The sequence below is a fragment of the Boleophthalmus pectinirostris genome, unplaced genomic scaffold, assembly GCF_026225935.1.
Source record: "Boleophthalmus pectinirostris isolate CB_2022bp ecotype Guang Dong unplaced genomic scaffold, ASM2622593v1 HiC_scaffold_13, whole genome shotgun sequence".
Lineage (NCBI taxonomy): Eukaryota > Metazoa > Chordata > Actinopteri > Gobiiformes > Gobiidae > Boleophthalmus > Boleophthalmus pectinirostris.
Window position 1 is genome coordinate 9,681,876 of NW_026571036.1, and position 24,388 is coordinate 9,706,263.

Here is a 24,388-nt window from a genome sequence, read left to right on the forward strand (position 1 = left end):
CCCCATTTTTAACACTTAATATCTTCTAGAGTGTTCATCCCAGAGGCTCAGTTTTAAAATACAAAGTACACAGCATGTGGAAGGTGTATGTTCAATATCAAACCTCTGTCTTTGAAACTTCAAAGACAGAGGTTCAAAAGATGCCCTCATATTTCATAAACCAAAAGCACATGTGTAAAAGTCCAGATTCTACAAGTACATTTGCCAGATTTTAACCCTTGAAAATTTGAAGACCTTAAATAGTTTTTCAGATACAGCGATCTGAAAGTGGCTCATCGGAAAACTCTGCTCAAAACAGGTTAGGGCAGAATTGACAAAATATTTTTAATGACAAAACTATAAGGAGTTGGGAGCTAAAATTTTGGACTTTTCCTATTGTAAAGTGTGTGAACCTTCTAGAATTTTTTCAGTCAGATCTGAGATGGTCGAGTGGGGGCATTTGGAGATTTGGTGTGGAATGACCTGTTTTTTATGTTTGCACATCGGGCTGACTGACTCACTGCCTCTTTTTAAGGCCCTCCTAAAAACTCTTTTTTTTCCCCCCTTGGCTTTTAACTCAGTTTGAGGGTTGACTTTTTACATGTATTTGTATTGTATTATATTTTACCTGTACCTGTCATTGCATTTGTCACTGTTTATCTGTTTGAGTAGCTCTAGAAATAAAGGTGAGTTAAAAGTATGTTTTTCACCCCAATAAACACAACCACAATGTAAAAGTAGGTTAAAAAAAAAAAAAAAAAAAAAAAGTTACATACTATGACTTTAAGTTGGCAAAAAAATACAGTTCTTGTTAAAGGAGCTATAGGCCATGTTATAATGTTATCTCCTCAGAACATACTTAGAGTTGTGGTTTGTTTCATTCACATGTTTTATTTATTAGTCTGTCTACATCCCCAAAGATCAGAACACTCATCATCACCTTGTGATGTCATGAAGTAGTACTGTTCAAGTTAATAATAAGAAATAGCTACTTTTTACCTTTAATTCAGAGAAATTGGCAATTTCAAGGCTGAAATTATCCAAATGATTCTAGTGAAGGTGTATGGAGTTTAAAAACACACTGGAGGACTACATGTATCACATGTACCACATGACATCACAAGGTGGAACAGTGCGTTTTCTATTTCAGAGAAGAAGTGTTTATAAACATGTGAATGAAACAAAACACAACTCCAGGTCTGTTTAACATTATAAAATATATTAAACAATTGTGTAATATGGGCCCTTTAACTGAGCCTGATTCATCAGCTGGTTTCACATTAGGATTTGTTCACTCGATGGTAGACGGGTACGTTTTAATTTAACCAATCGCTGCTATTTGGTCGTGACGTATGTAATGTGCTGCTAATGGGACTAACTGGTATATTAAGCTTTTCCCAAATCCCATAGGAAGGAGGACAATAACGTCTTTCCCCTTGATGAAATTCAACAAACATTCTCTTTGTTCCAGCTTTAAATCCTCGATCTCGTTGCCAATACATAATGTATGGGTCTCCGCTGATTGGCTGGTGCCCGAACTTGTACTTCTTGCAAAGTGTCTTTTGTATTTTGATTCCTGACCTAGTCACTGGAGACAAATTAAATTGACCGGAGGCAGTAGGTGGAACCAGCCTGGCTAATGGAAATGTGCCTTCGGCTATAATCTTCCAGAGTATGGCATAAGACTTATTTATCTCTATCGAAAATGTCTGTAATTATGGTTTTAACTTTGTATTTCTTGTGATGAGGAAACATTATAAGATACAACAAAAAATTGCATAATATGAGCCCTTTAACTAGACACAAAATCTGCATACACTCATGTTTTAATTCACTTTTAATGTGTTTTATTATTATAACTCCGACAAAATATTAAAACAAGTTTCAGAACACACTTCATATCTTTTTAATGCACTGTGTCCCCCCGTCTCCCAAACATTCACATGTGAAGAGTCTTATAAAAGTCCATAAAGAATTTCTTCAAGTTATATTTACAAGGATTTAGTAAAACGTTTAGTAAAATCTGAAACAAATAAAACATGAAAATGAAGGTTCTATAGAACTCGAACAATGAAATACTATCAGTACGAGGAGTATACTCAAACAGTTAAAATAAAATAATAACGTAAATGTAAACATGTGCATCTCAATAAACTAATGTTACTTTAAAGGGCCTATATTAAACAAAACGGATTCTTGTGAGCTTTAAGCCATGTTATAATGTTATTACCTCCTCAAGCTCAAAACGCTCTGTTCCACCTTGTGATGTCATGCAGTGGGAGCTTTCAACAGCTACTTTTTACCTTTAAATAAGTAGAGATGTATGGAGTTTAAAAACACAATGGAGTACTTCGCGTATTGCCACATGACATCACAAGGTGAGACAGCGTTTTCAGTTAGAGAGTAAAACTCAGTAAAACTCTGAACTCAGTAAAACTCTGAACTCAGTAAAACTCTGAACTCAGTAAAACTCTGAACTCAGTAAAACTCTGAACTCAGTAAAACTCTGAACTCAGTAAAACTCTGAACTCAGAGTCTGAACTCAGAGTCTGAACTCAGGAAAACTCTGTCAGAATTCAGCAAAACTCTGTCAGAACTCGGAGTCTGAACTCAGGGTCTGAACTCAGGGTCTGAACTTAGCAAAACTCTGTCTAAACTCAGCAAAACTCTGTCTAAACTCAGCAAAACTCTGTCTAAACTCAGCAAAACTCTGTCTAAACTCAGCAAAACTCTGTCTAAACTCAGCAAAACTCTGTCTAAACTCAGCAAAACTCTGTCTAAACTCAGCAAAACTCTGTCTAAACTGAGTAAAACTGTCTGAACTCAGAAAACTCAAGTCTGAACTCAGTCTGAACTCAGTCTCAACTCAGTCTCAACTCAGTCTCAACTCAGTCTCAACTCAGTCTCAACTCAGTCTCAACTCAGTCTCAACTCAGTCTCAACTCAGAGTCAGAAGTGAGAGTCGGAACTCAGTATTTTAACAGATCAGAAAATAGAATAATATGGGCCCCTTTAATTTGATCTAATAAAATATGTTTAGTTAATTTATTGACATGCACTTTTGTGTAAAAACATAAATATTGGAATTTTATATTAATATTGCATGGATACATATATATTAAAAACAGAACAAAAAACTGTTCCGATAAAAACAATGTAAACAATATTTTGAAACTCCCAATTATGCTAAACTAACAGTGTTAAAATAAGCAGTGTGTGTTGTAGCTTTTCAAAATAAAGCTCACATTAAGTTAAAAGGCCTCTGGGTTTCAGAATAAGACATTTGAAGAAGACATATTATGTTTTATTCTCATCTTTTAAATACTTTTAAATTCTGAAAATATCTACATTTTACCTTTACAAAGTAATTTCATATTTTGGAACTGAATGATTGAGTAGTGTGAAAAATGCAAACTTGTGCAAAGATTTCTTCTACATTTAGTGAGTGAAGAAGTTTAAAATAGTAAAAAAATGAATTAAAAAAAATAAAATAAAAATTAACAGTTTGGACTCATTACTAGAATGACGCAAGCAAAGAAACAGCTCTGAAATGATAAGATAATGTCAGTAAACAATAGACCTTTTTCACTTTTTCACGGGTAAACGTAACGCCCAATTAATGCTTTTCTATGTCAAAATATCTGTGGAAATGTCTCACATATTTACCACCAGCTTCATAAACCTGCTCCACCACCAAATTTTCAACAAAGTTGACAAAGGACATATTCTGTCCATGAAGAATTTATCCACAACTATCAAGGTAAGAAAGATGAATACGTAACGAAGAACAACGATGAGCATTAGTAAACTACTCCTGAGCAAAACTAACATTATGGTCATGAATAAAACATAAGTAACTTGTTAACTCAGACTGATGCTGCAATTAAAATTAAAAAACAATTTCATGATGTAGATATTAGCATAGACAGAGAGATTTGTGCAGTTTAAATGTGAAACATGTAATCTCTGAACATCTGTAGCATTCAAACTGCACAAATGCTACTATCTAAATCATGAAATAGATTTTTTATTTTAATTGTACAATCAGTCTGAGTTAACAAGTTACTTATTAACGAATTACTTACTACTTATCTTTTATTGATTTACGTTTACCCTACATCACGACACTTCCAGCCGACGTGAAAAAGGTCTGTATCGTCCGGCATGTGGACTTGAACACAGGGGTAATCTGTGTAAATGTAGTAACACATAAATTACTAATAGTTAAATTAGTTTATGACCATTCAAAGCAATAAAAGTTAATCATTTTAACATAATATGTCTCTCCAAGTCCATTTAGACGATTGAACTGAAACATGTCGCTTGTGTGAATGACCGACCATTAGTAATAGGCCAAACCGATGTGAAAAGTACGCAATTAAATTAAAATATGTAAATGTAAATGTAAATAAACAATGTTCGAAGCATTTAACTTTCAGGCACTCAAACTCCTCCTTAAGAAAGCACGTTGACCTATTCCAGTACCGTAAAATCCCTTTTTTTGTACTGTTAAAGCTGCACTGTGTAACCTTTCTGGTGGAGCGTCCGCCATCTGCTGGTCTCCATGGACATTACGGTTTTGCCTTGATTATTCCACAGTATGGAAATAAACTTGGAAGTATTTTTGAGCTAAAAAACACCTGTAATTCTGCTTTAAGTTCCACTAAATGCAAGGGAGATGCGTTTAATGCCCTACCATGTAACATTCCAGGTAAAGAGATAACATCGCCATGGAGACAACAAGCCCGTACCAGACCCTCTGCCTTAGAAGTTACACAGTGCACCTGATAAGTAACAAAATAAAATAAAACAAAACGAGAGGGATAGAAGCCACCAAAAACGTGGCTTGAGTTCACTTTTTACTATTTGACTTTTTTTTTTACACTTTTTGTGCCATGGGCTGCGCTGATCTGCGGCTGGCCTTCATGCGACTCCGCGCGTACACTCGTAAAAACAGCGCCAGGAAAACCGTAAAAATCCCGAATCCCCCGACGAGCGTGACCGCGTGTCCGTAGAGGAAGCAGGAGAGGAGGATGGCGATGGCTTGGCGTAGCGTCATGATGATTGTAAACACCGCCGCCCCGAACTGGTTGATGGTGTAGAATATAAAAAGCTGACCGCAAGCCGAGCACACGGACAGCAAAACGGCGTGAAAAGCGAACTCCGAATGTCGCACCATGAAGGAGAGCGATTCGAAAAACGCGCCCTGCTCCAGCAACGATCCCACGGTGAAGAGACACGAGAAGAGGTTGACTCCGAACATCATCTGCACGGAGGACATCTTGTATTTGAAAAGGTTGTCCTGCCAGTTGGACGTGAAGCTGTCGAAAACGATGTACCCTGCGAGGATGATCACGCCGCTGAACGTCGTAACCGTAGACGGGTGCTTGTTGGTCGAACTCGAGAGGAGAAACATGCTAACACCCAGCGAAATCAACACGGCGGTGAGGTATTCCCAGTATTCGTAGCTCTTTTTTGGATATGATTTTCCCCATGAGCATGACGGGGATAACTTTGGACGCCTTGGCCAGGACCTGCGTGGGGAAGCTGATGAACTTGAGCGCTTCGTACTGACACCAGCTGCTCATGATGTTGGAGAGCGAGGCGAAGGAGTACTTGTACATGGGAGCGCCGTGACGAGGCTGTTTGAAGAGGAGGCACCACAGGCCGGACACGGTGAGGGCCAGGATGCGGTTCATGAACACCAAGAACTGGGAGTCCTTGAAGCGCTCGCCTTCGTCCTCGGGGGACTGGCCGCCGTACGAGCGGGTCATGACGCGCTCCTGGAGGACGCCCCAGGTCAGGTAGGACACCTGGCGGGAGACACAGAGGAGGAGGAGTTAGTAAAGAGGGTGCAAGATAGAAGGTAGAAAACTACACGACACGGGTCATTCCACGACAAATCTCCCAATGACCCCGCTCGACCATCTCAGATCTGACTGAAAAAATTCTAGGAGGTTCACACACTTTACAATAGGAAAAGTCCCAAATTTTAGCTTCCAACTCTTTATAGTTTTGTAATAAAAAAATATTTTGTCTTCCCCTTGACCTGTTTTGAGCAGAGTTTTCCAAGGAGCCACTTTAAGATCGCTGTATCTGAAAAACTATTTAAGGTCGGTCCTTCAGAGTTTCAAGGGTTAAAATTTGGCAAATGTACTTGTAGAATCTGGACTTTTTCACATGTATTTTTGGTTTATCACAGATTTCTGGGGGCTTGAATTTGCTTGAAAATTCTACTCTTCAAACACGAGGGCATCTTTGAAGGACTGTGGAAAGTGCAATTTCAAAGACCTTTATTTGAGTATAGCCTCAAAAGTGTTTTTTTTTTTTCCTCTCTCTTTTCTTTTTTATTGAATGCAATATAATCACATGTTTCTCAGGAGTATTCTCTGTGGATCGATGTCTCCCATGTTGCAAGGCAACAAGACAGTCAAGGACAATGATGTTTAATAAGGTAAAATGTTACTCAGTACTGCTTTAATATTGTACTAGGACTGTAGTAGATTAAAGAAATTCTTGGTTGACTAAAGACACGCCCTGCTGATCGATTAAACTCATTAACATCATTAACTAAAACGGGATGTGCGTGAACTCCTCATGTAAAAATATGTATTTATGCAGAAACAGTGAATTTACAGTATATTTAAAAAAAAAGGAGGAATAAGCACATGATTCAATTCAAATATTCAGCTCGCTGTAGTCAAGTTTAACGTTAGTATGTCATTAAACTTGACGATGTTGCAAGTATTCAATTATATACATTCTTTGCTTTGTGTGGACTCGCCTGTCCACAGATCAGACTTGTAACTTGACCTGATGGCAGATGCTTCACTGGAAAAGTTACACAGTGCACCTTCAAAACTAGGGGTGTGCAAAAATATTAAAATATCGATATATCGTATCGTTTAATGTGATGATACAATTTCAATATCGTGGGCTGCTGTATCAATATATCGCCAAGCGTAATTTTTGGTATATTTTACTAAATTATTTTCTTACAGCGCTGCAGTTTTGTTGCTTGTTTAGAGGAAGGAAACTCATTTATGCAGCACATTTGACATATTCACTGTTTTGATGATTAAAATGTTTGTTTCATATTAAATTTGCACAAGAAGTAGTTTCACAAAGACTAAGTATCACAGCCATGATTTAGCTGTTATTCTTTATTGAACAGTATCGAATTCATTTGAAATATATCGTATCAAATCAAAAGTGCACTGTATCGCATCGTGGCCAATGCATCAAGGTATGTATCGTATCGGCAACTTCTTAATGATACCCAGCCCTATTCAAAACAGTACTCCCGTGTTTTACTGATTAAACTTAATAAAAATCTAAACTTTAACACTAAACCAGACTAGACTGTAAGTAGGACTAAAGTGTAACCTTACAAGTGTTTTCCAATTTTGTTCTTATTTTTTATTTGACTTTTTAAAATTTAGGGTTAGAGATTTAAATAAAAAAGCAGCGTAACCTACTTTTTCTTATAGTAAACATGACCTTGGCTCAGAATATAAAGATTAGTATGCTCCTTTTTATGTATCGCTGTTATCTGAACCTCCTTCCTGGCAGATAAGATGAAATGTTTCTTTATGTCAAAGTGCATTTAAGGACTCGTCTGATGTTTACATACACACACACTTATGCCTCTGAGGACTGGAATTTTGCCAATAAGCATGATTAAAGATTTAAGGGGAAAGTAACTTACTTCAAGTGTAGGCCTGTCATGGTAATTACTATGTCAACTTATCATTCAGTATATGACAGAAGGATTAGTAATTTTTGAGTCACTCATATCGATCGATCAAAATCTGTGTATCATTCGTTTGTCAACATAAAACCAAAAATAAGAAAACGAAAAAACAACAATTTTCTTGATTATTTGTCTCCAAAACCAAAATGATAAAACAGATAATGATTCGTATTTTCAGTTTTAGATTGTGTGTTTAAATGAAGAATGGAAAAAACGGAGAACGTTCCCCCTTTTCGTGACTTAAACTGTGATGCCGGACTGAACTGGGACTGAAAACGAGTTCTCAGTCCCGGTCTCAGTCCCGGTCTCAGTCCCGGTCTCAGTCCCGGTCTCAGTCCCGGTCTCAGTCCCGGTCTCAGTCCCGGTCTCAGTCCCGGTCTCAGTCCCAAAAATGGAGAACGTTCCCCATTTTCGTGACTTAAACTGTGATGCCAGACTGAACCAGGACTGAACCGTTTTCAGTCCCGATCTGGTCCCGGTCTCAGTCCCGGTCTTAGTCCTGGTCTGGTCCCAGTCTGATCCTGGTCTGAGTCCCTATCTGGTCCCGGTCTGAGGCTCAGGCTCAATCACGGTCTGGTCCTAGTCTGGTCCCAGTCTCGGTCCTGGTCTCAGTCCTGGTCTGTTCCAGTCTGGTCCCGGACCTGGTTTATTTTAGTTTAAAAACTGAAAAAACAAATCATTCAGTTTTTTCATTTTGGTTTTGGAGACAAATAATGAAGAAAATAGTAGTTTTTTTGGTTTCTTATTTTTGGTTTTATATTGAAAAAAAAAAAAAAGGAACGAATGATACACGGATTGATCAAGTTCAACATTTGTGAATTTACCTTTTGGATATCTCAAGGCAAAGTGCAGCATTATCAAGAGGAAAATCTACCCCTTGTCCCTATCATCACATACTAGAATCTGTAAACCTCCAGTAAGAGTCAGGTCTGTGGAGATGCGAGCCCTCACAGAGTAAGGACACATGTTTCTCAGTGCAATAAACACAACCAAAATTATAATTATTGTTAATATTTTTGGCAAAAATGTTACATTCTGTGGCCTTAAATAGAACGGACTGCTTTCAATTATGACTTCCTTATCGTTAGGGTCTTTTCTTTGGGATTCTGCATGCTCATAAAACTGAATAAATATTTGCAAAATCATAAAAATTCTAACTACTAACACAACCGTAGTCAAATATGGTGCCCCTCCTTTATTACCGCAGTAACCACCCCGCGCTGGGCCTATAATCCCATCATTAAATTTAAATACTGTTTGGATTTGCCTGCACAAACACGACACGCTGCAGGTGGACGTGCGCAGCGGGTGGAGGCACGGATTTTACCTGGAGTCCGGCCGCGCACACCAGGAGCTTGATGATCTGCTTGACGGACGAGCCCGAGTCTGGGTCGTTGCGAGACGAGACGGAGCCGTCATCTATCAAACTCGCCTTGGCTTCGTTTCCAAACACACAGGCCTTTATGACCGGGAAGCAAAGTCCGCTGCCTAAAAAAGAAAAGTAGAAATGGTGATAAGTCTTAACGATGCAGGAGAGGAGAGACTCGATAAATGTTAACAGGGTAATAAAGCAGGATTTGACTGAGTGCTTGAGTATGAAAGCTGCCTTCACTTGACATTACGACATTTGAAACTGCGCCACATTGTTCCCGAGAGGGGACAGGTCAGAGTTCTTGGGTAGAATTTGCTGTCGCAGATTTTCCACTCTGGTTTATGATTAATATCTCTGTAATTACTAGGACTGGCAACTTCCTAATTATCTGTCAGCACAAATAACGAAGGTGAAATCATTTTTAGTGTCTTAAAGCTCAAGAACACAGAGAAAATGTCCTATACTATCGATCAAAAGTTTTAGAACACCCTCATTTTTCCAGTTATTTATTGCAATTCAAGTCGTGCAAGAGCGTGAAATGGTACAAAGCTAAGTACTGAGCAGACAGAGGTTAAAAAAAAAAGATAAAATAACAAAACACAAGTCCACACAAGCTCTGCCCAAACTGCCTCAGGAAAAAAGAACAAGACGGTAAACTTGAAAACATGGAGTGTCCAGCACAGTGTCCAGATTTAAACCCCATCGAGCTGGTTTGGGATGAACTGGACAGAAGAGTGAAAGCCAAGAAACCTACAAGTGCCACACATTTATGGGAACTTCTGCAACAGACTTGGGAAGAACTTTCTGAAGAATATTTGATTTCTATTGTAAAAAGAACGAGCCACGAGTGTGTTCAGCTGTTATATCTGCCAAAGGTGGACACTTTCATGAATCAAAAGTTTAAAAAGAATGAGAACTTCCCACATCAATTACTTGAGACGGGTGCGTTGGAGGAGAGGGAGCAGCCCAAGAACATACAATTTGCAAGTAAGACTGTGTGTGATTTTTGGGATTTTTCTCTATGAATCAAAAGTTGAGAATGCATTTTGGTCAACAGTAAACAGTAAAAAACTGGAAAAAGTGTGGTGTTGGTAATGGTAAACCACAAGGAAGCTCAAATAAAGAATAAGTGAGCACAAGATCTCCATCAGAAGGAATGACCGGGATTATCCTGTAGCAGTACACTTTAATGATCAGAGACACAACATTACTTTCTGTTTCTGTGGCACTGAGCATGTCCCCCCTCCACTCAGAGGAGGGGACCATGACCGTATACTTAAACAAAGGGAAGCATTTTGGATTCACACCCTCCAAACTTTAGCTCCAAAAGGACTCAACGATGACTTTAATCTAAGCATCTTCTTGTAGACGGTGTTCAGAATTTTTCTCTATGAATCAAAAGTTTAGAATACGTTTTGGGCAACAGTAAACAGTAAAAAAATGGAAAAGTGTGGTGTTCTAAAACTTCTGACTGGTAGTGTATGTCCTAATAAATTTCACAATTTGCAAATAAGACAGTGTTTGGGTTTTTTCTCATGGTTCTTGGTTTGCTCCCTCTCCTCCAACGCACTCATTTCAAGAAACTGAAAGTCAAATTAATTAAAATAAATACATGGTCTTATTTTATTTTATTTTTGTTATGCCTCAAAATTAGCATTGAGACACAAGTATCTCTCTTTCTAAACACAGACGTGTCCTCCGCTGAAGGATTCATTTTAATTGTGTATTTTTTGGGTTGGGTCTAGTCCGGTCTATTTGAGGGAGTTACTGCAGTCCTGTTCTCCACCCAGAGCCCTGAGATCAGCTGACCAGCTCCTGTTGGTCGTAAATCCGTGTATCGTTTGTTCATTCGTTTTTCAAAATAAAACCAAAAATAAGAAAAATAAATAAATACTATTTTCTTCATTATTTGTCTCCAAAACCAAAATGAAAAACAGATAACGATTCGTTCAGTTTTCAATTTTGTGTTTAAATGAATGATGGAAAAAAAATGAATAATGAAATAGGAAAACAGGACTGAACGAGGACTAAAACAGGACTGAACGAGGACTAAAACAGGACTGAACGAGGACTAAAACAGGACTGAACGAGGACTAAAACAGGACTGAACGAGGACTAAAACGGGACTCAACCAGGACTAAAACGGGACTCAACCAGGACTAAAACGGGACTCACCAGGACTAAAACAGGACTCAACCAGGGACTAAAACAGGACTCAACCGGGACTAAAACAGGACAACAGGACTCAACCAGGACTAAAACAGGACTCAAACAGGACTCAACCGGGACTAAAACAGGACTCAACCAGGACTAAAACAGGACTCAACCAGGACTAAAACAGGACTCAACCAGGACTAAAACAGGACTCAACCAGGACTAAAACAGGACTCAACCAGGACTAAAACAGGACTCAACCAGGACTAAAACAGGAGTGTCGGGAGGGGCCTTGAGGTGCACCCGTGTAGACTGTTGGATGATCAGGACTGAGACCAGTTTAGTCCTGGTTCAGTCTTGGTTCAGTCCTGGTCCAGTCCAGTTTTAGTCCAGTTTTAGTCCAGTTTTAGTCCAGTTTTAGTCCAGTTTCAGTCCAGTTTTAGTCCAGTTTTAGTCCAGTTTTAGTCCAGTTTTAGACCTGGTTCAGTCCTGGTTCAGTTCGGCATCGCAGTTTAAAACACGAAAACGGGAAACGGCCATTATTCATTTAAACACAAAATCGAAAACTGAAAAAACAAATCATTATCCGTTTTTCATTTCGGTTTTGGAGACAAATAATGAAGTAAAGTATTGTTTTTTCATTTTCAAATTTTTGGTTTTATTTTGAAAAACGAATGAACAAATGATTGTTGTACCCAAAACTCGGCTCAAGACGAGAAGTGACAGAGCATTTTCTCATTTTCTGTGAACAACTTTCCTCTTCCTGTCAGATCCTCTCAGTCTGTAACGAAGTTTAAGACTAGATTGAAAACTCACCTCTTCTCTCTGACGTATAGTACGAGTGAGTCAGGTTATGTTGGTGTTTTATTGTAGTTTTCACATCTGTATTTCTGTATATAAGTACTGTATATGTAACTGTTTATGTGAAACACTTTGGTCAGCTGAAGTTGTTTTACATGTGCAACATAAATCAACTTGAATTGAATTTTTATCACGTTCAACTTGAAACTTCCTGTTGACTTCTTATCTTTAAATATGCATTAATTTTCGCACAACTCAGCAAAAAGTAGTTGCAGGAAACAGTGACACCAACGATGAGGAATCCAGACAGTATTGTTTACCGAGCCTCTAGCTGTGACTGTATTCAAACACACAATTATTGTCACAAAAATAGATGTAGTTGGAGCGCTCGCTGGATCACCGCTGAAGTGAAATAACAAGCACATGTTTTTTAGGAGATCCTGAGGTGACAAATAACTTACTAAAGAATTATTGTCAATTGAAAGGATGCAAGATTATTACTGCCAGATTGTAGACCCAGACTAATTGGATTGCATTTTTTCAATTTAGTTATTTCTTTCAAAAGCAATAAATCTACCATAGTTATACTCATGCTGGCAGAATATATTACACCTGCCATTTTGTTTTTACACGTGGACAATCCAAGGAATGACCTCATAAACTAGTCTTAAATCCACAATGACATCTCTCTCTTTTTTTTTTTTTTTTATACAGATGGATCACTCTGGTCCACACGCCCTCCATTGTGTCTACGGGTGTGCAAAAATATTGAAATATTTTGGTTTGCTGTATTGATATATTGTATTTTTTGGTATATTTGACTAAATTATTTTGTTACATTGCTACAGTTTTGTTGCTTCTTTAGAGGAAGGAAACTTGTTTATGCAACACACAACATTTGACATTTTCACTGTTTTGATGATTAAAATGAGCGTGTTTTACCTCTTGAACTTTGCTCAAGAGGTGTTTTAACAAAGATTTATACTATCACATAGTCCACTTTTATTATACAGTCTAATGGTTCAACTAAAAAAAGTGGACTAAGTGTGTGACGTCACCCATAGCGTTCAGCACTACTCAAATGAAGCTCGCGAGGCTATATGTTATGAATACGATTTTTTTGACGGACAAATTAGCAAAAAAATAAATAAAAATCATGTAGAGCGAGTTAATATGAAAATTTTAAGACCAAAATGACAGCAGGTACAAAGAGAGGGGCGACAAGATCCTAATGTAAGTCAATTGGAGCCAGGGTCAGAAGGAGCTGGAATAACTGTAAAATACAAATAAATGTTTAAAATGACAAAGATGGTCTTGATTTGCTCTCGATGGGCTGTGGTCAGTCTTGTCTCGGTCTCAACCCTCAGAGGTCTTGGTCTCCGTCTTGGTCTCCGTCTTGGTCTCCGTCTTGGTCTCCGTCTTGGTCTCCGTCTTGGTCTCCGTCTTGGTCTCGACCCTCAGAGGTCTTGGTCTCGTCTTGGTCTCGACACTCAGAGGTCTCGGTCTCGTCTTGTCTGGTCTCGGCCTCGACCCTCAGAGGTCTCGGTCTCGTCTTGGTCTGGTCTCGGCCTCGACCCTCAGAGGTCTCGGTCTCGTCTTGGTCTGGTCTCGGCCTCGACCCTCAGAGGTCTCGGTCTCGTCTTGGTCTGGTCTCGGCCTCGACCCTCAGAGGTCTTGGTCTTGTCTCGGCCTCGACCCTCAGAGGTCTTGGTCTTGTCTCGGCCTCGACCCTCAGAGGTCTTGGTCTTGTCTCGGCCTCGACCCTCAGAGGTCTTGGTCTTGTCTCGGCCTCGACCCTCAGAGGTCTTGGTCTTGTCTCGGCCTCGACCCTCAGAGGTCTTGGTCTCGTCTTGGTCTCAGTCTCGGTCTCGACCCTCAGAGGTCTTGGTCTCGTCTCGGTCTCGTCTCGGCCTCGACCCTCAGAGGTCTCGGTCTCGTCTCGGCCTCGACCCTCAGAGGTCTTGGTCTTGTCTTGGTTGGGACCCTGTGTTCTCGGACAGGTCTTGGTCTCAATTAGTGCGGTCTTGACTACAACACTAGTCTTTTCTTTTAGGTTTTAGGCTTTTTGGTGTTTGTACACATCTACTGGCCTTACCACATTCCCTCTTCCCAAGTACTTTTCCACAACAAAGTACATGTGTGTATTCGTACCTGTATCTAAATAGTTGGAGCGTTTGAAGTATCGGATGAGCAGGTATCCGGGGATGATGATGGTGGAGTATCCGAGCACGTTGACCAGGAACCGGAAGAGCCAAAACTCCTGCCACGTATTCAGGAAGGAGGCCTCTGCTTGGGACTCCACACCGGGGGGCAAGAGGAGCAGCACCAGAGCGGGCCAAATCCTACAGGACCACAAACGCATCGTCACTTACATGGAAAATACAGGACAAGGAAGACATCTGTAATTCTAAAATAATTATCATGGAGTTTGGGTTCTTTCAAAAAAGATTCAACATAATGGACAAGTTGACATTATCATTTGATGTCTGATCTGTATCCTCACTACCTAAACCCCAGCATCTTCAGCCAGTAATGAATCAGTGCTAGTGCAGCCTTTGCAGCTTAGTGAGGGAATTCTGGAGGTTCTGAGCTTTCACGAGGCCTGGTCTGTACATAAACTGAGAATGAAGTCTGCAAGGCACTGGCAACTAGAAATAGGCCGAGGTCGATTTATCAGGCTGATATTTGCACTTTTTAGCTTTTCAGGATTAAATTTCAAGCAGAGGCCGATACTTTGTTTTGACTTACTTAGTGCCTCTGCTCAGTTTAATTTCTCTCCAGAGACTAAGTCAGGAATCGGAATACACTAGACGGTTTGCAAGAACCCCGGAAGTGCAAGTTTGGGCACCAGTCAATCAGCGAAGAGTCATTCCATTGGAAACGATTCCCGAGGTCAAGGATTTAAAGCCGGAACAAAGAGAATGTTTGGTTAATTTTATCAAGTAGAAAGGCGTTATTGCCCTTCTTCCTACGGGGTTTGGGAAATGTTTAATATATGAGTTACCCCCGATAGCGGCGCATTAGATACGTCACAACCAAACGGCAGCGATTGGTTAAATTTTAAAAAGTACCCGGCTACCGTCAAGCAAACGAATCCTAATGCTGCGAGCTTCATCGGCTGGTTTCACGTTGTGGAAACCGTCTGATGAATCAGGCTACTTGCGGCCTACTTCATTTGAACTTTTGCAAAGCGATAACTGCACAAACCATGGCTAAACTGCTCTCTTAGGTTTTTCGACTTAGGCTGTTGGTGAGTTTGTAGAAAAATTTAATTATACAATTACAAAATCAGTTAAGTATCAGCAAAGCTTATCGGCCAACGGTTTCTCTGCAGTCTAAACAATCAGTGTCAGCCACGAAAAAGTCCATATCGGTCGATCTCTACTGGCAACCCATGTTCAGAAGTGATTGTAGTTCCTTTTTTAAAACGGTAACAGTGGAGACAGCACACCCACCCTTTAGACGTAGACACAACTTTATTGATCCACAAGGGAAATTATTTGAAAGGATAAGACTAATAGTTGGTTTAGAACTGAAAATGGTTTGCACTTTGAAGGCTATTTACACAACAGTCCAGACAATGTGGGAATCCTAGACTGGTTTGTTCACTACACTTCACAACAAAGACCTTCACAATCTGGACAGAGTTGACTGCCACAGACAAGACAGAAGTAAGATAAAACAGACCACATAACAACATACACGAAGATTCAATAACACTGAAATTTTACAAAATCTGAAGTTAAATTTTACAAAATCAGTGACGTCTGTTCCAAGCCAACAGATGAAAAACAAAAGGATGTCTAAATATTGATTTTAAAAAGAAGACTTACTATGAAAAATTGACTTTTAAGACTTTTGACCAATGTTATAATGGTTCCCCACATCATTAACTTACTCAATGTTGTACTTACAGTGATTCATGCATGTTTTTGTAATCTCTTTTGTTCTACATTCACTCCCCTAGATAAAAATAGTATAAGGAAAAACAATATCTTGGACAATGACTTTTTAAATAGCCGTTTCACTAAAGTCCGCAGAGTACACAGAGAAGTAACATTTAAAGTATTATGTCTTTTGTTTAATCCGGTGGTCAGATTTACAAAATACAGACCTATACTTGAGATTGAACTCAAATATCTGATGTGTTTAAAAGTAAAATATTGTTTATATCATTTTAAGTGGACACATAAAAGCACTGAGGTTTACTTTTTTGGACTATAGATTAATAATAGTCCGTCCGTCAGTCCATATGAAATCAGCTGTTTTCAAGGAATCTCCCCTATGAGCCATTTCAGATTTGGCTGAAAAAATTTCAAAAAATTTCTAAAATCACCAAATGAAAGGCTCTCAAATTTTAGCTCAATCCCTTGCCCATATTGGGAACCGAGTGTCCAAAAAAAGGGCCAAAAAGGTCACATTTTGTCTGTGACCATATTTGGGGCTCTACACCATCCACAAGCTCAGAAAAGTGTGAGATTGTTGTCAGAAATGGTCATTCTCTCAAATATTTAGGTTCAGCAGTTGGTTTGTAAAATCTGCTTGGAGTAAATATATCTTGGACCTCAAAAATTGAAAAAAAAAAATTGAAAACCAAATGTGAGACTTTGAGGGCCCACAGCGCCCCCCCCCCAAGATACACAATATTTGACAACAGATTCAGATTCAGACCAAGAATCCACAATAATACAAATTTTCAGCTTCCTAGCTCTATTTTTTGGAAGCTATGGTCTCTCAAACATGCTTATACATTAAGGCTTCCGAAACTGTGAGCATGGCCCCAAAATTTCAATGGGCCATAACTCAGGAACAACTCAATGGATTGAGCTAAAATTTGAGATTCTTACATTTGGTCTTTTTTTTTTTTTCAGCCAAATCTGAGACGGCTCATTGGGGAGGGCGGCTGATTTCATATGGACTGACCCAATAATATTTCATTAGTCTTATATAGCGCTTTTTCAGATGCTTAGACGTAAGTCACTTAACAATTTCATGCAATATTCATGCGGACCACATTCTGTGATGGTAAGAAAGTATCTTAACCGCAGCTGCCCTGGGGCTGACTGATTAAAGCAAAGCTGCAAAACAGCGTCATCGGGCCACCACATTCATACTAGACAAGTGAAGTGTCTTGCCTAACAACAACAGACAGACATAACACCAGTTCGTACCACTGCTGCTCCACTGTGGCATTTGATATTCCTAGCGGTCTCCTATAGGAATGTAACAATAACAGAAATATCGTAATACTGTATCGTCAAAAGTTTCACTATATAATAATACAATAATACAATAATTAAAGATTTGCAGTCACATGACGTAATGTTTTGGCAGCCACACTGGAAGTCAAGGTTGGGGATGATCTGGAACGTGTTATTCAGTTACTACAATATAATCATGGTTACTTTAAAGAGCACAAACAACATAAAACTGTCCGAAACTGCCAGCACGTTAGATTAGCCGTCATTAGAAAGATATAATGCTAAAGTCATCCTCCTGGGTTGTGGAATAGATCCCTAATTCTGACGCTCGCTCTGTGCCCAACCTCCAATATCCAGATATTTATAACTACTTAATCATCCTACACCAACCAAGAACTGAAAAGTTACAAGGGTTTAGAGGGTTATGAATATTTTGTAGCGGGATGTGTGACAGGTTTGTGGATCACTGAGCCATAACATCGTCGATAACAGCCAGGGGAAGTAGAATGGGGGTCAAAATCAGAACTGTACCTATCCCGGGCAGTGGAAATTGAGGGGGAGATTCCATGCCAGCGAAAGACAAAAACGCACAGCGCATGTTTTTTTATTTTATCGCACACAAATACTACACATTGGTCCAGACAGATAGTTTGACCTCCAATATGGCGGCATAAACAACAGGTCACGTGCTTTTGTGACGTAGATGCAAAACCTTAATACCGTGGGCCATCACAATATATCGAATTACAAGTCTCTTTGCTTAAATTCCTTGTTGTGGTGCAGAGGGAACTACATAGACCATGATCCTTTGCTGTTTCCATGCAGACTACATGAAGAAATAACCATTATTAAGCACTTTCAAATCTTAATTCTTTGTATTATCTTCGTATTATAACAGTACCAAAGGTTTGCTGTGACATTTTAAAAGGAAAAAGTCCCATATTCACAACTGCGTTAACCTCCACAAAATATCACAATAAATATCACACCGAGAAATTTGGAGATTGTTATATCCCTAGTCTCCAATCCAAGTACAACCCAGGCTTGGCTTCAGAGAACATTTTATACATTAAAATGCTTCTATTACAATTATTATTTCATATTTGAAACATTTACCTGATGTATTTTACAGTAATACCTGCAGTATATTGCCAACGTCGTTTGTGGAACAGTCTACCTGAGGACCGCTGCGAGTGTTCATATTTTTAAAAGTAAACTCAAATCATATCTTTTCAATTTAGCTTTTAATGGAAACTTTTACTTGTTTAAAAAAAATAAATAATAAATTAATAAAAATTGTTGTAGTAGTAATAGTAGTAGTTGTTGTAGTAGTAGTTGTTGTAGTAGTTGTTTGTAGTAGTAGTTGTTGTAGTAGTAGTAGTTGTAGTAGTAGTAGTTGTAGTAGTAGTTGTTGTAGTAGTAGTAGTTGTTGTAGTAGTAGTTGTTGTAGTAGTTGTTGTTGTAGTAGTTGTTGTTGTTGTAGTGTAGTTGTTGTAGTAGTAGTAGTTGTTGTTGTAGTAGTTGTTGTTGTAGTAGTAGTTGTTGTTAGTAGTTGTAGTAGTTGTTGTTGTAGTAGTAGTTGTTGTTGTGTAGTAGTTGTTGTTGTAGTTGTTGTTGTAGTAGTAGTTGTTGTTGTAGTAGTAGTAGTTGTTGTAGTAGTAGTAGTAGTTGTAGTAGTAGTAGTTGTTTGTAGTAGTAGTGTTGTTGTTGTAGCTGTTGTTGTAGTAGTAGTTGTTGTTGTAGCTGTTGTGTAGTAGTTGTTGTAGCTGTTGTTGTAGTTGTTTGTAGTTGTAGCTGTTGTTGTAGTAGTAGTTGTTGTTGTAGTGTTGTTGTAGTTGTTGTAGTTGTTGTAGTTGTTGTAGTAGTTGTTGTAGTTGTTGTAGTAGTTGTTGTAGTTGTTGTAGTAGTAGTTGTTGTTGTAGTAGTTGTAGTAGTAGTAGTAGTTGTAGTAGTAGTAGTTGTTGTAGTAGTTGTAGTAGTAATAGTTGTAGTAGTAGTAGTAGTTGTTGTAGTAGTTGTAGTAGTAGTTGTAATAGTTTAGTTGTGTAGTTGTGTAGTAGTAGTTGTTGTAGTAGTTGTAATAGTTGTTGTAGTAGTTGTAATAGTTGTTGTAGTAGTTGTAGTAGTTGTGTTGTAGTAGTGTAGTAGTAGTTGTAGTAGTAGTAGTTGTTGTTGTAGTAGTTGTAGTAGTGTATTGTTGTAGTTGTAGTAGTTGTTGTAGTAGTTGTAGTTGTTGTAGTAGTTGTTGTAGTAGTTGTTGTAGTAGTTGTAGTAGTTGTAACAGTTGTTGTAGTTGTAACAGTTGTTGTAATAGTTGTTGTTGTAGTAGTAGTAGTAGTTGTAGTAGTAGTTGTAGTAGTTGTAGTAGTTGTAGTAGTTGTAGTAGTAGTTGTTGTAGTAGTTGTAGTAGTAGTAGTTGTTGTAGTAGTTGTAATAGTTGTTGTTGTAGTAGTTGTAGTAGTAGTTGTTGTTGTTGTAGTAGTTGTAGTAGTAGTAGTTGTTGTTGTAGTAGTTGTTGTAGTAGTTGTCGTAGTTGTAGTTGTTGTAGTAGTTGTAACAGTTGTTGTTGTAGTAGTAGTTGTTGTTGTAGTAGTTGTAATAGTTGTTGTTGTAGTAGTTGTTGTTGTGTAGTAGTTGTTGCTGTAGTAGTTGTTGTTGTAGTAGTTGTTAGTTGTTGTAGTAGTAGTTGTAGCAGCAGTAGAAGCTGTAGTAGCTGTTGTTTTAAATTAAATTATCATTCCTATTTTACTTCATCTGATTTTAGCTCTCCATTTTAATTTTTACCCTAACCTTTAGGAGCTTTAAGTTTATGTTTTATGTTTATGTTTTATGTTTCTGTTTAAATTGTTGTACATATGAATGAAACACTGGGGTGGAGTTGCTGTTGTTTTTAATTATTGTCATTTTTCTGTTGCTTGTGAAGCTTGTTATACAAATAAAGTTTGATTGACTGATTTACATAAAACGTAATATCCAACAGTTCCATTGATATTTGTACACTTGTAACTTAAATAATCGTAATCATTTGGAAAACATGATTAATTCTACATCACTAAGCACACAAAAGGATGTCTAAAATGATGCACTTTCACACACCCTCTCCAACCTGTTTAGCATGTTTTAAGATTCTCTCACAGATAACAAAGACGCTAAAGCTTTGCTGGCGTTGAAACCGGACCATCCGTGTTTGTGAAAAGGTGTGCTTCTTCTATCTTTGCCGTCGTGGCACTGAGTCCGTATGTGGTTTCAGGGCCTCGAGCCTGGGGCCAGAGGAAGGCCTAGTACACTGCCCTCATTGTACAAAACTCACGGCTAAACTCAGCAACTTAGAACAGGGCAGAATATCCAGTCGCCCCACCTGACAAGTCTGGGAGTTGTCCGGAGAAAGTACTTCAAATTAAATTCATAAAGTAAAGTGTATTAATTGTCATTTTACACACAAAAGCTGAACAAAGAATATACACAAATTGGAACAGTTAGGAATAATCGATAGCCAAATAAGAAGATTAATTTACAAATCCCAAGTCTCATTTATTTATGTTATAATTTGTTTTGGTTCAGAAAGCAAAATGAGACTCTCACTTGGGTTTCCACTTTCAATCCTAAACCTAAAATGTTTCTCTCTGATCTGAAAGCTCACTACCTAAACCCCAGCTCCTGCAGCCAATCATGAATCAGTGCTAGTGCAGCCTCCGCAGCTCAGGGAGGGAATTCTGTAGGTTCTGAGCTTTCACATGAGTTCTGTCCCTATACTGAGAATGAGAAAAATGCGTATGTGTTTACCTGCTGTTTAAAGTACTGGCAATACAGGCTCAGTTGTGATTTAAGGAAGTCTTTTTTCACATGATACATACAGCTCCTTTAAAGGTACATCGTGTAACTTTTCCAGCGGAGGGTCTGTCAAACGCTTTTCTCTTTGGAGATGTTACTGCTTTGTCTGGAATGTTTCACAGTATGATATTAATCCTTTCACGGAGACCAAACCAGACTAAGTTACAGCTCAGATCTCACAGTCAGAATGATGTTTTTATAGGTATTTTTGAGCGATAAAACCACCTGTAATTGAATAAATGTAAGTTAAAGCTGTTTAATGTCACGCTTTGGAACATAGACGCATAGAAACAAGACGGTGACGAACCCCGAGTCAAAAAGTTATACGGTGCACCTTCAAGTTGGCCGCATATTATGTCAATATACAACAAAACCAAACCGAATTTGAAATTTGAGAAGGCGAGCAGCAATTATTTACAATGTCCTCTGCAAAGAACAAAATGTCCTCTAATACTTCAACACACTACAAAATACTTTTTCTTTCTCAAATTGTGCAGGCCCAGTATTACATTTAATGCTGATAACCGCTGTACAATATCACTTTTTTTTCTTCTTTTTTGCAAGGTCACATTCTTCTACAAACCTTAAATAATGTTACTTGGTCGTTTGATTTCGTAACCATCTACTGTTTTTGTGTTCATGGTATTTTTAGCTCTAAAAGCATCACCTGAAGTTGAATAGCTTGGGTAAATGATAGAGAAGTTACGTAACACTCAAAACAAAGCAATAATATCTCCATGGAGGCAAGCAGAAAAGTTACTGAATCATTTTGTACATTACCTGGACGTAAACGCCAAAGTATTATCATATTTTCTTTGTGTTTTGTTTCATTCACATTTGTAACGCTGCGTATTTAGGCGTATGAGTTCTTCTCTCAAACAGAAAACACTTTGTACCACTTTGTGATGTCACGTGACAATACAGGAAGTACTTTTTTGTGTTTTTAAACTCCACGCATCTTCACTAGAATCATTTGGATATTTTCAGCCCTGGAATTGCCAATCTCTACAGAAAACTCCTACTGTAAAAGAAGCTAAGGAGATGACTTGAAAACTACCACTTCATGACATCACAAGGTGGAAGAGAGCATTTCGAGCTTTGGAGATGTACACAGAATAATAAACCAGGACTACTCAAACATGTGTGAATGAAACAAAACACAGAATTAGTTTTGTTTTGATGAAGAAACAACATTATAACCTGGCACATTACACAAGAGAGACAAGACTCACAAGAGATAATTGTGCGTAATATTGGACCTAAACCTCAAATAAACAAAATATAAACAGCTGTAAACATGAGGTATGGTCTGGTATGATGTAAAATTAGGTCTGACTGTTGTTGCATTGTTTAAAGCATTACAATTTTTATTTTTTAGCTGCTGACATTGTTCCAGTTTGGAGACGTCGCGTTACTGATGTCCAAACGCGCTACAACCCGGACATAAAAAACTATGCCAGTCTCGTATTCACGTTTAAATGTCTGTAATGTTGTTAATATGAGCATTTTGGACACTGTACCTCCACGAAATCGACCGCATTTTCCCGTCAGTTTGGCCCCACACTGGCTGCTGTGACACCCGGCCGAACGATCAGTACCCGCCGCCTCCGGTACCGCTCCGATGGCGCATGAAGCCGACCCTAAAACCAGCTCCAAAAAGGTTAAATAAATGCAAATAAATGTGTGTTAGGGGAAAAGCCGCTCCCCGTGTCTGTACCAGCGGAGTTGTCCTCTCAAAAGCCGATGTGTTCGCCGTGTACCGGAAGCCCCGTCAGCCCAGCCAGGCCCCCTCCGCTACCGTCCCCGGCGGAAGAGCGCACGGACACGGGAACGGGACGGAGCAGCGGCGCCCTCTGAAGAGAAGGAGGAAAAATATCAAAAAGTCTGGATAAAACTTGAATTTATATTTGCTGTGAAAATAATATCGCTATTGTACCTCAAAATTGAACGTATATGGTTGACCAAGCAATTACGCGTCACGTTTTTGGATTTTTTTATTTTTATTTTTTCATTGGAATAAGTTGAGCACATTTATTTTGTTAAGAATTGACAGAATGGGGTCAAAAACTAAAAAAAGATATCCATCAAGTACAAGTAGGTCTAGCAGTGGTCCCCAACCCCCGGGCCGAGGACAGGAACCAGTCTGCACAGAAAGAACATACATTATTTCCATTTTATTTATTATCTTAAGCGTGAACAATGTTTTATTTTGAAAAATGAAAAACAGAATGCTCTCCAAAATAAGTAAAAAACAGACTTCTTTGGAAACTTAAAGAAATTTAAAGAAATGTGTAATTTTTTTGATCTGTGAAAGGAGCAGGGTTTATAAGATTTATCTTCTTCCTGTTCCTTTTGTTCATGCAGCAAAGACAAGGCAAATAATGGTAGAAATATGTATTTATGTATTTAATTGTCAGATTTTCTTGTTGTTGTTGTTGTTGTTATCTTTAAATTGATGCCAACAAAATAATAATAGCAATAAATAAAATGTTTATTATTATATTTACAAAATACAACATATCCACCACACCTTAATGGACGGTCCGTGAAAATATTGTCTGACCTTAAAACAGTCTGTGGTGTAAAAAAGGTTGGGGATCGCTGTCTTATATTATGCAAAATTATCTCTTGTGTGCTTTAAGCCATGTTATGAAGTGTGAGGTTTATGTGGCTGCCCTTGGTTCAGGAGGGGGAACTAATGATGGAAAATAGCTCTGGCTACAATCCTGCATATTTACAAGTACATATTTCTCTTTTGCATCATCTTGTCTTTTAATATGTATCATCCCTTTAATAAATAAATACAAATAATGTTCTTACCTCATCAAAAACTTAACTGGAGTTGTGTTTCGTTTCATTTACACATGCTTGAGTAACCCTTTATTATTACTTAACAGCTAGGCTATTACCTTTTGTTTAGTAGGCATTTTCCAGAGCTGAAATAATCGAAATGATTCTAGTGAAGCTGTGTCGAGTTTTAAAAACACAGTGGAGCACTTCCTGTGTTATTACATGGCATCAGAAGGAACAGAGTTTTTGAGTGTTGTTCGAGAGAAGAACTTAGCTTAAATATGCAGGGTTTGTATGTTAAACATGCGTGCACACAATAGCACACTGTTGTCCTGGCCTTGGGCAAGACACTTCACAGACTGTATACACAGTGAGTCACAGTGTAGAGCTGAGGTAGTAGTAGTAGTAGTAGTAGTAGTAGTAGTAGTAGTAGTTTATTTGGTCATTTTGCAGCACTACAAAACAAAACAAAAGAAAACATAGACTACTATAGACTGCGAAAGGGTT

The 24,388-nt window shown here is 38.5% G+C and overlaps 1 protein-coding gene across 1 annotated transcript; it reads right to left on the bottom strand.

Moving 5' to 3' along the window:
- Positions 1 to 1,798: 1,798 nt before the first annotated feature.
- On the bottom strand, positions 1,799 to 22,895 carry slc35b2 (solute carrier family 35 member B2). Its single transcript, XM_020929333.2, is given in 6 exon segments — positions 1,799 to 5,455; positions 5,457 to 5,792; positions 9,060 to 9,220; positions 14,211 to 14,401; positions 22,612 to 22,731; positions 22,809 to 22,895. Coding segments are annotated over 5 exon segments (1,305 nt in total). The 5' UTR covers positions 22,632 to 22,731; positions 22,809 to 22,895; the 3' UTR covers positions 1,799 to 4,858.
- Between the last annotated feature and the right edge of the window lie 1,493 nt (positions 22,896 to 24,388).